The 17,770-nt window shown below is 42.9% G+C and overlaps 1 protein-coding gene and 1 long non-coding RNA gene across 2 annotated transcripts in view; one reads left to right on the top strand and one right to left on the bottom strand.

Annotated features, from left to right (window-relative positions):
* Positions 1–17,770, bottom strand: part of dnajc2 (DnaJ (Hsp40) homolog, subfamily C, member 2) — a 32,394-nt gene that overhangs the window by 4,682 nt on the left and 9,942 nt on the right. The window contains exons 13-15 of the mRNA XM_031306434.2: positions 16,804–16,904; positions 15,656–15,766; positions 15,326–15,477 (exon numbers count right to left, since the gene is read on the bottom strand). Of these exons, the coding sequence (XP_031162294.1) occupies positions 15,326–15,477; positions 15,656–15,766; positions 16,804–16,904 (364 nt within the window). The remainder of the gene's footprint in view (positions 1–15,325; positions 15,478–15,655; positions 15,767–16,803; positions 16,905–17,770) is intronic.
* LOC116054737 lies at positions 1,978–4,553 on the top strand. Its single transcript, XR_004106132.1, has 3 exons — positions 1,978–2,113; positions 3,266–3,274; positions 4,541–4,553. It is a non-coding gene; the product is annotated as an uncharacterized LOC116054737 (long non-coding RNA).

Here is a 17,770-nt window from a genome sequence, read left to right as displayed (position 1 = left end):
AGCAAACAAAGAAATTGCTGACCTTAGGGAAGAAGTTCGTCGGCTCTCCGAGGACTTAAAAAGCAAAGATGCCTTGCTAACCGGCTACCTAGACGTTGCTCAAAGTCAATCGCTCCAAATCACAACCCTCTCGGCGGCACTCCAAGATACTGTGCTTTGGGACCCATCTACCTGCCCGCACCCATCTTCCAGCTCGACTCCGACCGTCAAGCCATCCTGGACTACAGTGGTTCGCGCCCGAAAGAGAGCCTCGGGTAGGGCTCCATCGCCTACTGCCCTCAGCCTCTCCTGTCGAAGCCGAATGTTCCCCCGGTAACGGCAGACGTGGTTACCCAGGCTCGCCCCGCTTCAAAGCCGACTGACCAGCTGTCATCACAGAGGAGCACCACTGCCTCGCGGCGAAAACTTCCGAGGGATGCAGACGGTCCGGTGGCCCCCCCCTGCCTGAACCGGCCAAACGACAACGCTCCGCAAATACAATCTCCCCCACCGAACGGTAAGCAATATTCCTCTTCTTTTCCTTGTCCATCTCAAACCGACACTGGCTGCGCTGTTCCTGCCACCGGCCATTCACGTCCGCCCACTCCTCGCCCGCTTTTCGCCCCAATCACATTGATTATTGGTGACTCCGTCACCCGGGATGTAAGGTTTTTTTAATGCTGTCACACGCTGCTTTCCTAGAGCAAAAGTTGCAGACGTCCTGGCTAAAGCTGTGGCCCTAATACCCTCACTCCTGACCTCTGTTATCCGCATCGTGGTCCATTGTGGACATAACGACGTGTCCTATCAGCAGAGTGAACGCACAAAGAAAGACTTCGGCACTCTGATTGAAGCTCTAAAAAGCACTGTGAAAAAGATTTTTTATTTCGGGCCCACTTCCATCTCTACGTCGCAGAGCATGCCTTTTTAGTAGACTATTCGACCTTAACGCCTGGCTCCAGCTTACATGCAACAAGCACAAGATGGGTTTTATTGACAATTTCAATCTGTTCTGGAAACGTGCTCCCTGTTTAGCAGGGATGGGATTCACCCCGATAGACGCGGCAGCCAGATGCTATGCGAGAATCTGCGGCTCGCCGTGCAGACGCAAACCTTCAAATGACTGTTTGTACCCCGTAAACACATGCACAAGCCCACCTCCCAGTCATATTCTCCCATAAGCTCTCACTCCTTTACAAATAACCCTGCTAACCCAGAGACCAGTTATATCATTCCAGTAAGAACCAATAATATCAGTAATCAGAGGCACAGCGCTACATGCTCCTCTGCACTACATTTTGAGCAACCATCCATTTACAACCCCATAGTCACGGTGTCTGTCCCCCGGCTGAGACCGATTAAATCAAACGCTAACAAAAGAGCTGCTATACTCAACAACCTAATCGGAATTAAAACAACCACTGCAAGGATAGAACAGAATAGGAAAATCAAATGTGGACTATTAAATATTAGATCTCTCTCGTCTAAAGCAATATTGGTAAATTAATTGATATCACGTAACCAAATTGATTTACTCTGCCTCACCGAAACCTGGCTGGGCCGTAAAGAATAGGCTCAGGCCGAGGAGGGGGAGTTGCAGCCATATTTGACACAAGCCTGTTAAATTAAATTCTAAGTCGTTCGAAAGCCTTGTTCTTAATCTTCAACATCCAACATGGAAAACGGTACAGCCAATTATATTTGTTGTTGTTTACCGAGCCCCAGGTCCGTATTCTGAATTTTTATCTGAATTCTCAGAGTTTTTATCATGTGTAGTCCTTCAATCAGACAAAGTACTTATTGTAGGTGATTTTAATATCCATGTGGACGTTGACAGCAATAGCCTTAGTACTGCTTTCAATTCACTGCTAGATTCAATTGGCTTTAGTCAGAGGGTGCATAAGGCCACGCACTGTTTTAACCACACCCTCAACCTTGTGCTACAATAGGGCATCAAAATTGACAATTTAATAGTATTTCCGCAGAATCCTCTATTATCTGACCACTTCTTAATAACTTTTGAATTCCTACTACCAGACTATACGAAATTAAATAAAAGTTTCTACACTAGATGCTTATCTGACAGTGCTATAGCGAAATTTAAGGAAGACATTCCGACAGCACTTAATTCAATGTCGTGCCTTAATTATCCCTTAAAATAACAGAGGACCGTTATGTTGGCTTTAGTCCCTCCCAAATTGATAACTTTGTAGACGGTGCTACGGCCTGCCTACGGACTACTTTAGACTCTGTTGCTCCTCTCAAAAAGAAGATGATGAAGCAAAGAAAACTAGCACCTTGGTATAACTCCCAAACTCGCAAATTAAAACAAATCTCACGAAAACTTGAAAGTAAATGGCGCTCCACCAAACTGGAAGAATCTCGTGTAGACTGGCAAGACAGTCTAAAAAAATTACAGGAGGGCCCTTAGAAATGCCAGATCAGACTATTACTCAATACTAATAGAAGAAAATAAGAACAACCCAAGGTTTCTTTTCAGCACTGTAGCCAGGCTGACAGAGAGTCACAGCTCTGTTGAGCCATCTATTCCTATAGCTCTGAGTAGTGGTGACTTCATGACCTTCTTTAATGATAAAATTATAACAATTAGAGAAAAAATTCATCACCTTCTGCCCACAGCTTCAAACAACTCACTATTGGGCGCAGGAGGGCTGGAGAGAATGATAAGACCTGATACATACTTGACAGACTGCTTTTTACCTTTAGACCTTCAACAATTAATGTTAAGGGTCTCTTCAGCTAAGCCAACTACTTGTCTCTTAGACCCCATTCCAACGAGGCTACTTAAAGAAGCACTACCCGTGGTCAACACCACATTATTAGACACAATCGATATGTCTTTATTAACAGGTCATGTGCCACAGTCATTTAAGTAGCTGTGATAAATCCTATTCTGAAAATATTGTGCTGGGACCCAAGCACCACCGAACTTCATTATCTAAAGATATAGCTACCCTAGATGGTATTGCCCTGGCCTCCAGCACTACTGTTAGAAATCTAGGAGTCATTTTTGATCAAGATTTATCCTTTAACGCCCACTTAAAACAAACCTCAACACCAGCTTTTTTCCATCTTCGTAACATTGCCAAAATCAGGAACATCCTATCTCAAAACAATGCTGAAAAACTAAAAAGAGATCATATTTCTCCTGTATTAGCTTCTCTGCATTGGCTTCCTGTAATATTCAGGATTGAATTTAAAATCCTTCTCCTGCCCTACAAAGATCTAAATGGTCAAGCACCATCATATCTAGAAGAGCTCTTAGTACCTTATTGTCCCACTAGAGCACTGCGCTCCCAGAACTCAGAGCTACTTGTGGTTCCTAGAGTCTCTAAAAGTAGAATGGGAGCCAGAGCCTTCAGCTACCAGGCTCCTCTCCTGTGGAACCAGCTCCCAGTCTGGGTTCGGGGGGCAGACACCGTCACCACATTTAAGAATAAACTGAAAACCATCATCTTTGATAAAGCTTATAGTTAGGGAGTGAGGAGTTGCAGCGTAGTAGAGTAGAGGGAGGCAGGAAGTACAGCCCGTTCCGGCAGGGGAGAGTACGAGCCCGGTCCAGGGCCCCTCTCTTTAGCCTGCCTCTCTTAGTTATGCTATTATAACTCCAGACTGCTGCTGGGGAAGTTCCTTCCTTCCAAGGACACAATGAGCTGCTCCCTCTTCTCTCTTTTCACTAGTCTCCTTTTGTGTGCATCTTAGTCCCAGCAATACTAACCTAGCTCTGGGGAGTTTTCTCCCCGGAGTCCCTATGTTTCTTCTTCACCCAGAATATCGTCTTGGAATAGGGTGGCACCTAGACCGGGGTCTCGGGTGCAGCTGTCGCTATGGACCTACTACACCCTGCTACGCTCTGCGATTCCCCGCAGTGTCCGACAGCGTCCTGCTGCGTCCAACCGCATCCACCCAGGCTGCTGTGCCACACCACACCCCACAACGCCCTGCTGTGCCCTACTATGACATGAACTGCTACGACTACCACTGTGGCCACTGTTCCACTATCTTTATTGTGACTATTATTGCCACCGTTCATCACACCCCCAACCGGTGCCGTCAGACACCGCCTACCAAGAGTCTGGGTCTGTCCGAGGTTTCTTCCTAACAAAAAAGGGAGTTTTTCCTCGCCACTGTCACACTAGCTACTGCTAATGCTTGCTCTTGAGGCAACCATTGTAATAGTTGGGGCTTTGTAAACTACAGAGTGTGGTCTAGACCTAGACAGACGAGAAGAGAACTAATACAATGTCTATATGATATGGACGACATGGTGAATTATAATTACTGTCGAGTTAAAGTGGGTAGAGATTCTCTTTACTGAGGACGCCATCACAGTGGAAGGCCCCCTAACTAAGGGAGTAATTAGGAGTATTCCTTCAAGGACGAAGGGAAGCAGTGGAAGTGATTCACTGCTGGAAGTGTGGTCAGGAGCACTCACGCTCAGTTGTACACCAAACATTTTTGTCTGTATTTTACTTACTTCATATGTTGTTTTTCTAAGGGGGGCTTGCCTGCTGCTGTCGGGGATATGTTGTACAGTCAGTTAATACAACTAAATGCAAAATGAGCCAGTGAAAATTATTTCTTTTAATGTAAACGGGGTCTTGAATGTGATTAAGATGAGTAAGATACTGTCTAAACTAAAGAAAGAAAAAGCCCAGATTGCCTTACTTCAGGAGACACACATGAACCAAGCGGATCACTTGAGGCTGAAAAGAAAGGGTTTTAAATATGTATTTTCCTCATCTGTCAAATCTAAACATAGGGGGGGTGTGGCTACACTTATCTCTAGTGCACTCAACTATGAGCATATCTCTGAAATTAGTAATGATGAAGGCAGATTTGTCAGGGTAACGGGAAGGATAGAGGGGTCTGAAATCACAATATTAAATGTGTATGCCCCACCCGGGAGTGATTGGGTATTCTATAGGAATATTTTTGATTTAACGGTGGACTCTCAGGGCACAGTTATCTGTGGGGGGGGGACTTTAATTTTAGGCTCGATCCCAAACTAGACTCTTCCGATCCGACTAACCAGACTAGCCCACTCATACGAAAAGTTAACTCTTATATGGTAGAAATGGGGATAATAGATGTGTGGAGAGAGCTATACCCATCTACCAAAGATTACACACACTATTCAGGTTCATTTAATGTCTATGCTAGGCTGGATTACTTTTTTATGTTTAATGTGGATAGGTTTAAGATTAGGGAATGTGACATACTAACAAGGGATTTATCTGATCATAGTCCTATCTATGTCTCTGCAGGTGGCTAGGAAAAAGCAAAACACTCTGTTCTATTACTTCTCACCTAAAGAGAACCAAAGGGCAAAAACTAGCAGATCTACAGACGAATTTAAAGCTGAAACAACAGGAAGACATAAATAACCCAGACCCCACTGTAAAGCAGGAAATCAGGAAAATACAGGGTGAAATCAATGATATTTACACTCAGGAAGCACAGAAGAATCTAATTTTCTTGAGGCAGAAATACTATGAGATAGGAGGGAAATCAGCAAAATACCTGGCGTACAAACTACGTAAACAACAGGAGGAAAGCACAATATACAAAATTAAGAACCCTAAGACTAATACACTGGAAACTAAATTGGAAAGGATCCAGGAATGTTTTGAGATTTTCTTCAGGGATCTATACTCACAACATAGCGCTTCTGAGGAGGCTTGCATTGATACCTTTCTTAGCTCTCTAGACTTACCCTCACTCTCTGACTTTCAAAATGAGAATTTAATAAAACCGATCTCAGTGGAGGAAATTAATGCCGCCATCACCAGACTAATGTCTGGAAAGGCAGTTGGGCCGGACGGGTACAATTCTCAGTGGTTTCGCAGTCTAAGGACAGAACTAGCTCCACTATTACTAAAAACATTTAATTACATCCTACACGAGGGACAAATCCCCCCCTTTTGGAGGGAGGCAACGATTTCAGTAATCCCGCAAAGAGGGGAAAGATAGACGAGAATGTGGGAATTATCGACCGATCAGTGTTCTCAACAGACTACAAACTGTTCACCTCTATTCTTAGCCGTAGACTGGAGAAGCTGTTACCTGACCTCATTAATTTAAACCAGACTGGTTTTATTCATCACAGACAAACGACTGATAACATCAGAAGAACACTACATATCTTAAGTCAAATACAAAAGGACAAAACTCAATCAATTATAGGGAGCCTGGATGCTGAGAAAGCTTTCGACTCTGTCAAAAGGTAAATGGGAAAGGGAATCAGGGCTTGAGATTTCTGAGGAGGCGTGGGGCAATATCGGGTCCTGCCAGTGGACAACATCCAACTCTATGAGCTGGAGAGAGCATTGCTGGAAGAATATTATTAGATATTTCAAGACACCGTATCAGGAGAGGTATAAAGGTGCACATATGCCGTGCTGGAGACAATGTGGCTCGACTGTCGCTAACCATTATCATATATTCTGGGAATGTCCCAAGTTAAATGTTTTCTGGAGGGGTATCCAGGCTTCCTTAAACATGGTTTTCAACACTCAAATACCTCTGAGCTTTGATGTTATGTACCTGGGTCGCGTCTCTTTTTTGGAACGTAGGAGCGAGATAAAGTTGATGCAATTACTCTTGGTGGCATGTAAGAAAACAATTACAAGGAGATGGTTAAGCCCGATCCCGCCTACCCTGGATGATTGGATTGGAACTACTCTAGAGATATTTAGGATGGAAAAATTGACCTACCAATTAAGAATCCAAAAGGACAAATTCTACCAAATTTGGAACAACTGGATTTCATTCATAGCTCCCACGAGAACAGACTTTTGATCTCACTGGTAATATTGTTTTGTAATTTACCTATTTAATTTCTGACTGGTTTTTGATGCTTATTTTTATGTCAGCAGCAGCAGGCAGCCACCCTGGTTCCTGTTCATAGTTTCCTGTAACCTGTTTTATCTGTAATGTAATTAAGCTGTTTCAGAGTTCTCTTTAAGTGAACACGTGGACCTCGTCTGGCTCTGTCTATCCCGGGCTAACTGTCAGTATTCTCCTTAAGAGGATAATGAGTACCTACTGACGATATTCTATCTCAATTGCTGTGAAATCTAAGTTATTAGAGGAGAATGGATAAACACTAAGGATGAACGTCAGCTGATCCACGATCCATGACTATACTTCCTTTGGCCCCACATGCCTGGATGTCTGGTGATGCACTTATTCTGGACTCAAAACAAACAAAACTGGAAGGACATGTGTTGTTATTTCTACTAATGTCGCTATGCTGGCATATGTCTCTGTTCTTTCCAAATAAAGATATAATTTAAAAAAAAAAAAAAAAAGTTTAATTACTAATGTTAACTAGCATTTTAGTTAGCAATAATTAGCCTGTGCCTATGTTATCTCCTTACATATACCTACGCTCTCCGTCTCTGCTAGATTGGGAATGATTGAGATTTCTCTTGGCACAGCTACCAGAAGACTTCCAACTTTCAGACAGGTTGCTCACGTCACATTTACGTCGTCTCTCTCAGTTGGAGGCTGCTCGGTAACGCTCGGTGCTCACCGCAAAAGTGCTTCTAATATCCTTCGCTGGTCTCCGTCCAGAGCAATGGGATCTGTTGGTCCATTCTTATATACTGTCTATGGTTTGTAACCCTCTCTCATATTTTGAAGAAAATAACTTTTTTGAATGGCTGGTATGTAGTTTCTACTTTTGGATGTCATGTGGTATGACCTCAAAATTTAATTTGTTAATTTATATTTACAAATTTATATTTTGATAGAAAATGTCATAGTGCCCTTTCGCGAGAAACTAGCTAGTTTTATTTAGGTGGCCGAGGCTGTGCCTGTAAATTTTGACTGAATTTTAAAAAAAATCATGTGGTGCGACCATTGATCATGTATCAGTATCACAGGTCACTTAACGGCATCAGGTTTTATGCTCTTCTATTCTTTTGATGGTTTGTATACAAATAGTAATTCATTTTAATATTCTATAAACAAGATTTTAAGGCTTTTCACGATTTTTTCATGTATTTCAGAGACAACGGTTTTGTACAATATAATGAAAACAATACAGAAAAATACCATTTTATTAATAATAATAATAATAATATATTATTTTAATCCATTTTATCAGATGCCACTGCCAAGTAAAGTAAAGACTGCTCGCCACAGAGAACGCATCAATTCCGACCCTGCGGCAAGAGCAGAGTACCTTGCCGGGAGAAAAGAAAGTTTGTTGTAAAATGCAGAAAATGAAGACAATAAATTGAAAAGCAACATGAACTACATATTGCTCTTGTGTGGAGGACATGCATTTTTGCATTAAAATATTCATCTACTGTCATTTGTCTAAAAGAAAACACTACGCCGTAGATTTATGACGTGACGCTACATTTGTTTCAGCTACCAGAGAAGAAAACAGCAGGGAAAGATGCACTATGTTAAATCAAGTGAGCTGCCTGGTAGAGAGAAAAACAAGCAGAGAGAGAAATGGAGGGCTGCATCCGGTTCCTATAGAGATAGGAAAAAGATGGCGAATGCAACATCCCGCCAATTCTGCTCGATGTAGCTATAGCTCCAGAGCCATCCGACAATGCAGGTCAACCTATCTTAGACCCAGAACCTTTTAATGAGGATTTTAATCCGCCAGTCGCGTCCACGCCAGAGAGAGGAGAAGGGAACGCTAGAAAAGCAGGTCTTGTATCTGAGGAAACAGCTGGCAGAAATGAGAAAACTAAAGGATAAATGTAGAAAGAGAGAGAGAGAGGAGATTGACGGCAAGACAGAGTCAAGGCCTAAATAAACAGAAAGTACAAAGAAGAGTTCTAACAAAGCCCCTCTTTGAGCTCCATGCGCAGTATCAGACTGAGGTCGAACAACATCTGTCCGTGTCTTACAGACAATTTGTTCGAAGGCGGCCATTTTACATCACAGAGCCCAAGTCCGGGGACCGAGATACCTGTGCGTGTTCAGAACACGAAAACATCCGTCCGTTGGTGAACAAACTTACCAAGAGAGGGCTGCTGAAGACAACAAGCATCTCCAAGTTAGTGGGAATCATTGTATGTGACCCCAAAAATAAGGAACGTATGGATCGCGTTTGTCCCGAGTGCTGCTTTGACAAAGTTGAATTTCCTGAAACGGACGGTATTACGGTCTCTTGGGAACAACGGGAGCGGGTAACTTCAACAAATGGAGAGAAAACCTTTGCAAATGTCGTAAAGCGCACACATACAGGGCCAATACAGGAATTGAAAGAGCTGTTCCAAAAAAAGCTAGAAGCTTTAGCCGTACGTCAGTTCAGTTGGATCCACCAAACGGAGCAGTTTCGATACAAAAAGCAAAATCTCGCTGACTTCTTCGCATCGATTTCTCGGAGAACTACGCGTGCGAGATGAGCACGGAGATACAGGCTTATCGTTTCGGAGGCAGTCGAAAGCCAGCCACAATCCACACTGCTATCCTCTACGCGGTCCGTGGCACAAAATCATACGCAACGCTGTCAGGCGGCCTCCGTCGTGATGAGCGGGCAGTGTGGGCACACTTGGAGCCCGTACTGGAGGAGCTACGGGCAACCTACCCAAAGATTACAGCTCTGCATATTATTAGTGATGGACCGGTTACACAGTACAGGAACAAAGCAAACTTTTACATGCTTAGTACTGTGCCTTTCCTGTCTGGATTTAAGTACGTTTCGTGGAACTATTGTGAACGATTCCGTGGGAAGGGTGCCCCGTAAAGAGGGAGACCGATCGATACGTTCTACGAGGAGGCGAGCTGCAGACTCCGCGGGATTTGTACGAGATGCTGGCCGAAAAGTCAGGATCGAGCATTCGTCGTCACTGGATAAGCAAAGAGGCGATACAAAAGTATGATGAGCGGATTCCAGGCAAGATGATGGCTGTGAAGGGCACCTTAAAGCATGCAGAAATGAAGACCTGCTTATGCTACCAGCCAGTAAAAGTTGACCTGAGGGACACCGCGTGCCACACTGAGGATGCGTCAAGATATTCTGAGCCACCGATGGAACGAGATAGTCTTCGGGACTTGTGTGGCAAATGTGTGATTGTAACATATGATGAGCTTCCATACATTGGCCAGGTCCTTGAGGTTGTGGGAGAGGATGTCAAGGTCAATGCCATGCGGCAGACAGGAAATAACAACTTATTCATGTGGCCACAAACTCCAGGTGCCATTTTCTACTTAAAGAAGGATGTCCAGCCTGCAACCTCTCGCTGTTCTAAGTTGAGCAGCAATGACTGGGAAAGGTTCAAAAGTTCCTGGGGTTACAGAAATGCCTATACCCCAATTCCAATGGTCCCATCAGAATAAGTAGGATTAGTAAAATGAGCAATTTGATGTTTTAAAAATGTGTTGTTTGTTGTTCTTTCCTACCTTTCCTGTTTGTTTAAAAATGAAAATGGTATGTTGTGGAAATGAAAATTAAATCAGTTAGATTTGAATAAAAATCTGTTTTAGATTTTTGCATGCAATTTATTGCTTCCTAATCTATTGATTTTTGACAAGATATGGTTGCCCCATCATTTGGTGCGACCACACATCGTTTGGCGACCGGAAATGGCAATAACTATTAAAATAAAAATGCAATATGTCATTTCTGAGGCTAAAATATTAATCTCTGATCGAGTATGGTGAAGGGAATTATATTGTTTAGACAACTTTTTCAGTTTTGTGCAATTTACGGGAAAGATGTGTATGTTAACTACGTGTAGGTAGGTGACTGCGAATTCCTAGCTAGCAGTTACTAGCGTAAACAAATAGGCACTCACGTGTACGGTAGGCTACTCGCCCATTGTGAAAAGCTGCACGTCTTTTTTGCAGACTTTACTACAAGAGGCAACTCGTGGGGTTTGTCCCCGTTTAATCCATAACTTGCCGCTATGGCCTACGAAGCAGCTCGATTGGTTGGGGTTAGGCATTTTACCTCGAGCGGTTAAGGTTAGGATAGCCGATTGGTCGGGGGATAGGACCTGAACGGGGGGCGGAGTCGCATATGGAAACAGACTGGCAGATCGCAGTCACACGCGTGCAAGAGCGAGCAAGTTTCATTTTAAGCTCTCCAACATTTTATTTCTCCATTTGATAAACAAATTATTCAGTCAGATAGGTATTTGTCGTGAATGAAGTTCGCTTTTACCGTAAGACTTGAACGAGATCAATTTAAAATCTGTCGGGCATCCTGGGTCGAATCGATATCCTCGCTTAGATCGGACTTAATTTATGAAGATCTCATTTTTACGTCTCCTCCCCCCAATTTGTTGTTTAAGTTACTCAAATGTTTGTTCGCTTCGTATTTTCGGCTCGTCTTTCTTTCCTACTAATTGTATTATTTTTTTTTTCTTCACCATTTTAATTATTGTGTCCGCTTGTATAACCAAGTTCTTTTTTCTAACTTTTTCTTTTTTCGAATTTTTCTTTTTCCTAATTTTCAAATTATGTTCAAGTATGTCATTCCATCCTTTTCTACGTATATTATTTATTTATTTATTTAATTTCTTCTTTAAATCAGAAAAACATGCATATTTGTTGTGCCGTATTACGTACACCAATGTGTTCCTAATAAAAATACTTTCCAAATAAATAACCGTTTACGCGTTAAACGTATCGGACTAAAAGACGACACGGATCGAGCGTAGCGGCGAAAAAGATTCCGTTAGAAATGGATAAAGACAAAGCCGGTATAGCACACTTGCGTTTAGAAAAGCGGGAACGCGAGAAGATAAAGAAACGATCAAACGGCCAGGTACGTTATAGCTCGTATAACTCAAAGAGAAGAGGAGTAGCGATATTAATTAAACGACGTGTGAACTTTGAAATAGAAAACTGCTTTACAGATAAAGAAGGACGGTACGTCTTAGTAGTTGGTAAAATAAGATCAATGGATTTCTCTTTGCGTAATGTATACTATCCGCCGGACGTGGGTCCAGAACCGATGCTCGCGTTAATTGATTTGATTTGGTGGTTGCAAAGTCTACGGGAGTTCTAATAACGGCAGGGGACCTCAACCTGGCGATCGACCGTAAATTAGATTCGTCTAGCGCCGAGGTACATCGGGTAGAGAAAAATGCTAATTTATCGAGGAAGGCCCGTTTAGAAATGGGACTCGTAGACGTACGGAGAGCTCCGTCCCGATCAAAAGGAATATACTTGCTATTCTGGAAGGCGTGGAATTTATAACAGACTAGATTATTTCTTTATATAGAGAAATAATGTAACTCTGGTGAAAGAACGTAAAATTACTTCTATTAATATGTCGGACTGTGCGGCAATTTCCTCGACTGGGGCGAATCCCTACAGAAATATATACGGGAAGGAGCTAAAGCGGTAACGAGAGCACGCGTCATTTCATATTCTTCAGCTAAGATAAAGGAAAGGTTAATTGAAGAAATAAAGGATATAGAAAATAGACCGTATAATAAATAGTGATAAAGATAAACTAAAGCTAAAGGTTAAACGGTCAAAACTAGAGAAGCTACGTACAACCTAAAAGGGAAAAATGAATGCGATTCGCACGACGACACAAATACAACTTTGGACCGCAGTCCTTCAAAATATTACCTTATAAACAAATAAAGAACTCGCACATTACAAATTTAAGGACCGACCAATCTAAAATAATAACCGATAAGGATCAGATTGTAGAAGAATTTGCTCGTTCCTATGAAAACTTGTACAGGCCAGAGGCGAGCGAGGATAAAAGAGCTGTATGGGCTTATTTGAGAAAACTCGAGTACACCCAAAGTAGCACGAGAAAATAATGCAAAGCTAACGAAATTAATTACGCTACAAGAGGTAAATAATTTTATAAAGTTTTTAAAGATCAAATTAGCTCCTTACTAGCGAAAGCATACAATTACACATTAGACACAGGAATGTGTCTACAAACACGGGCGTCGTCCATAATTACACTTATACGTAAAGAAGGAAAAGATGCCTAAGAATGTGCATCTTACAGACCCCTATCGCTTCTTAATGCCGATCGTAAGATAACATTTGCAATTCTAGCCGATAGGTTAAAAGACACTATTACGGATATAATAACAGCCGATCGGTGTGGATTTATACCGGGAAGGATTTTGGCCGATAACGTTAGGCCAACTCTAATTGTATTACTTTTTTTATTTTTATTTTAATTTTATTGACTTTGGATGCAGAAAAAGCTTTTGATTTGGTGAATTGGACCTTTATGTTTGAGACAATGAGGAGCTTTGGCCTAAGTGAGAAATTCTGTCGACGGATACGAGCCCTCTAAAGTAAAAGCAAATGGTACGCTATCGAGGAGATTTAGTATTCTAAGAGGCACCGGACAAGGCGATCCTCTTTCATCATTCATGCTTTCATTTCTTCGCGTTTGGATTACTGTAACGGTCTTTTGACCTGTTTGAGTAAGACGGAGCTTTACCGTCTCCAGGCTGTCCAGAACTCCGCCGCCAGGCTTTTAACTCACATTAACAAAAGAGCACACATCGCGCCTGTTTTGGCAGCACTTCACTGGTTACCAGTCCAGTATAGAATTCAATTTAAAATCCTGGTCCTACATCCCTACGTCTCTGACTCGATACAGCTTCGTACTCCCACCCGTAGTCCGAGGTCATCAGGTCAGAGGCTATTAGTGGTTCCCCGCACTCGTTTTCAAATTAGAGGGGATCGATCATTCCAAGAAGTGGCTCCTAGGCTGTGGAACGTCTCGCCTCCCTCTCTACGTTGTGTGAATTCTGTCGAATCTTTTAAAAAGCAATTGAAGACTCTGCTGTTCAAGCAGGCTTTTAGTTAGTCGAAGGGTTTTTATGGTTGTTTGTTATGTTTTCTATTTGTATTTAAAATGTTCTTGTATTTTAAATTTGTTGTATTGCAATATTGTGAAGCACTTTGTGATTTTTATCTGTGAAAGGTGCTATACCAATAAACTTTACTTACTCACTCTTTCCCCACTTCTGTTAATTAATTAATTAATGCCATTGATTATTCTACACACTCCAATACAGTGATGTAGGTGGTGGTACGAGCCTTAAACTTGGTTTGCGATCCGCTAATTAACACACGGGAGAAGACATCGACCGACATCGATCTTTTTCCCCGCCGAGAAGACGGCTAGAGTCGATCGGAGTTTTTACCGGTATTTAATCGAGGTTTATACTGCATAGAGAAAATTTTGGCGCCCCTTAAAGAGGTTTTAGCCAGCGTCAGAGGAATATCACGAGCGCCAACACGTCTGATTTTCAGCTGCCAGCGTTTGCAGAGTCGGACTGTACCGGACTCTCCAGGTGACCGCGGTGCTCTGGGGACCGGCGGCGCAGCGAGAAAACCGCTGCCGACGGACGCAGAGCTCTCCGTCCGCCGGAGCTCCGACTGCTATCGGTCTGCCGTCTATCGGTATTAAATTGAGACAGTTTCATAACCTGTAAAAATAAAAACGTCTTGTATGTCGCAAGCCGTCATCGGAGCCCCACGCGTAGCGTTCGTCCAATCGGGTGCAGCCGTCGCGCTTGTAGGAGGGTGTGGCCCGTTTTTTTGCTCGTCGGTGGTCAAAGTGAAGAGAAAGTGATAACTGCTAGTGGGTAAGCGGGGCGATCCCTGCCGTGTAAACAAAGTCTATACGCCGCCAGAGAGGCAGGGAGCGCTCTCTCTTCTCGTTGGTCAATGTCAATGAACGCGTCGTAGAACACCAGGCGGAAAAAGACAAAAAATGTCGACACGCTAGACTTTCTGCGAAGCGTCCCGGACGTTAGATCGCCCATCTTTGATTATGTCGCACTACGAGAGGTAAAGATGCGCGCTCGTCGGTCCCGACCCTAGTCATCGGGCACGACTTTGAACGTTTGTCTGCGACGTGTGCGTCGGGTCAAAATCGGGCTGAATTTGCGTAGTCTGATCCTGGCGTTTCACACGTTCCTAATATTTAGTAGGGCTGCTCGACATATAAACATATCATAAACATATCGCGAAAGACGCGCAGATTTAGTTTATAGAAAATATCGGTAAAAAAACTGCACTTTAAAATATAAATCTTTTGTCTTTTCTTAGTGGTGCCTTTTACATTCAATAATAATAATAATAATTAAATTCAAGCAATTTGTTGTTTTTTAGCAAAATACTGAAAGCAGCTGAATCGAGTACACTTTATCTGTTTATTTATCGCAAGTAATATCGCGACATACGACTATGGGATTGCGCATTTTCCTCATCGTGCGGCCCCGATATTTAGTCTGCTCGATTGATATAAATTAATGGAAAAATTAGCGACCCCTTGACGCGACAAACTAAACCGGAAACTGGAACGGTGGCGACGTGACCAGAATCCATACGGTGCAGCGCATCGTCTTACCTTGTATCTCTTCATACAGTCTTTCTTGCTGCGTCCCGGGACGGCAGCAGCGATCTTCTCCCAGCGCTCGGGTGTGCTGACCGGGTAGGTCTTCAGGGCTTGTTCCAGAAGCTTCTGTTCCTCGGTCGTCCAGGAGGCAGTGCTACCGGAGCCTGAGGAACAAGACGCGGTGGGTCAATACGGAATATTTGTCAAACGTTTCCTTCGCTATGAATTCCGTACACGACCACCAGCGCGGTGACGTGTCTGGACTGGACTAGAACTAGTGTGTTTCAGGTCTAGATCTCATTCTCTCGTACAGATGCTGAGCAGCTGTGCAGATACACTCACCGTCAAACCTCTCTGAGGGCACAGCGTTGTCTATGGTGGGCGCCACTGCACCGTGTTCCTTCTTGAACTTCTCAAAGGCTTTCCTGTTTATCTCGTCTTTCTGTACTGGATCTGCGGAGAGGACATTAACAGGACTGATGACCTTCTTGCATGGCAAATACTATTTAACAGAATGTTAATAATGTATAATAAAACATTTCATAAAATGATGTCTAAGCAGACGTGTATGTAATGTTGATTGATTGATTGATTGATTGTACACACATTGTACATAATCAAAGGTTTTGAAAAACAAGTTCTTTTTGCAAGCAGAATCTTTATATATATATATATATATATATATATATTTTTTTTTTTTTATCAACTAATAAGAGAACTTGCAGCATTCCATTCATGCAAAATGGATCTTAAAGTGACTATATGTAACTTTTTAATGTTTCTGAAGCTCTGTAATTTTTCATAAAGTGGTCTTAAATGACCTGTAACGGCCAAAGACAACAACGGTGAAAAGAGCGCCATTTTTATATAGTTTTTAGTAAGGCATCTGCCCGGGTCCGATTTTTCCCGCAAAGTCACAGTTTTCTTTCTAACACCGGAAAGCCTGCATTAGCGTATCCATCCAGCTGGAGGCAGGAGATATTCTCTACGTTTTATTCCTTTTACTCCGCGTTTGTGTTGGCCTGCTATTTTCTTTTCCCTCGTCCCCCTGTAACGTTACTTGTGTAAAGCGTCCGTGGGTTTCGTGAAATGCGCTACATTAGTCTAAGTTCTCATTACGTCGGTCGCTACAACAATCTCTTAATGCTTTGGCTCGTGACCCAGTGACAGCGATACACGGTTTAGCTCACGATACAGCAGGCCGAGTTACCGTATGCGACACCTGAAATGCAACGATGCGTCTGTAACTCATTCTCTTATTGTGAATGAATGATTTTCTGTCTTAGCAAAACATTCATTGCGACTATATGTTACTCTCCGTAACACTAACCCGGTAATACGGCACCCTAAGGCTTTACGACAGCAGGTGTGGTAAAAACACTCCCGCTTACTCAAAGTTACACACGGCCGCTTTAAACGGCCGATTAGCATTAATAAGTGGATTTGATGTAACACGCGACTCAACTTATTTTCTTCCCATTCGAGCTCACCTAGCCGTTGTAGATTCTTGGCTTTGTTGATGACGTCTTTGGCCGTCCTCTTGGTGCCGCTGGTGGAGTGTAGGTTCATATAGTTGGCGATAACTTCCCATCTGGAAGGAAAAACACAATCAAACCTCCAAACGCACTGCAAAGCAGCGCAACGCAGTAAATTGTATTTAAAAAATCACAATCTTTTTACATTTTAACAATTCGGCTGTATACGAATTAGCGGGGCGCTCCGTTGCACCAAACCAAGCGCTTCTCATTTTTCCTCAAGTTACATTTACGGGAGCAGAAATAAAAGATAGAAAAGCAAAAGAGTCGGCAGAAAAGCTTTGGAGAAACAAGTTTGAAAGAAGACAATCCTGTCGGTGGTCAGGAGAAAGAGTTTGTCCAACTCCGGTTGTGACAAAATCAAAGGAGGAAAGCCGAGGTCAGGGCGTACATTTCTCCTGACGTCTATTCTAACACGCACGCCTCGATGCAACCAACCAGGACCCCCTGGCGTCAACGCCTGTTGCGTTGGTCCGTTGCGCCTGCTTTGTATAAATCAGGGCTGGATGCGTAGACTGTATTAGTAAAGCCAAAACATCTGGATTGCCCCCCTGGTGGCTGGCTGCAGTGTAGGTCATAATGTTGGCGGAGAGTCGGCTACGGCTGCGTCCCCGAGATTCTACGTTTCAACATAAAAGCTTGCGTCTGGTCCGCTACGACTTTTTGAACATAAATACGGCAATAATGCTAATGATTACAATTATTTTTTCAGCAGATGTCTCAGTTCCAACGCGATTGTGCTAGCAAAGCAGTTATCGGTTTATATGTGCGGGCGAGATTTATTCAGTTTGGGAAATTCCATAGTAACAACACTAGTGAGCTAGCAAAGCAGTTTTGTGTTTAACATTAAATATGTGCAGGATTTATTCAGTTTGGGAAATCCCACGGTCTCTACAAAGCTGGCCGACTAAACAAGTATGGA

The sequence above is a fragment of the Sander lucioperca genome, chromosome 20, assembly GCF_008315115.2.
Source record: "Sander lucioperca isolate FBNREF2018 chromosome 20, SLUC_FBN_1.2, whole genome shotgun sequence".
NCBI lineage: Eukaryota > Metazoa > Chordata > Actinopteri > Perciformes > Percidae > Sander > Sander lucioperca.
Note: the sequence above shows the minus strand (reverse complement) of the source record. Positions and strands in the feature narration are given on the sequence as shown.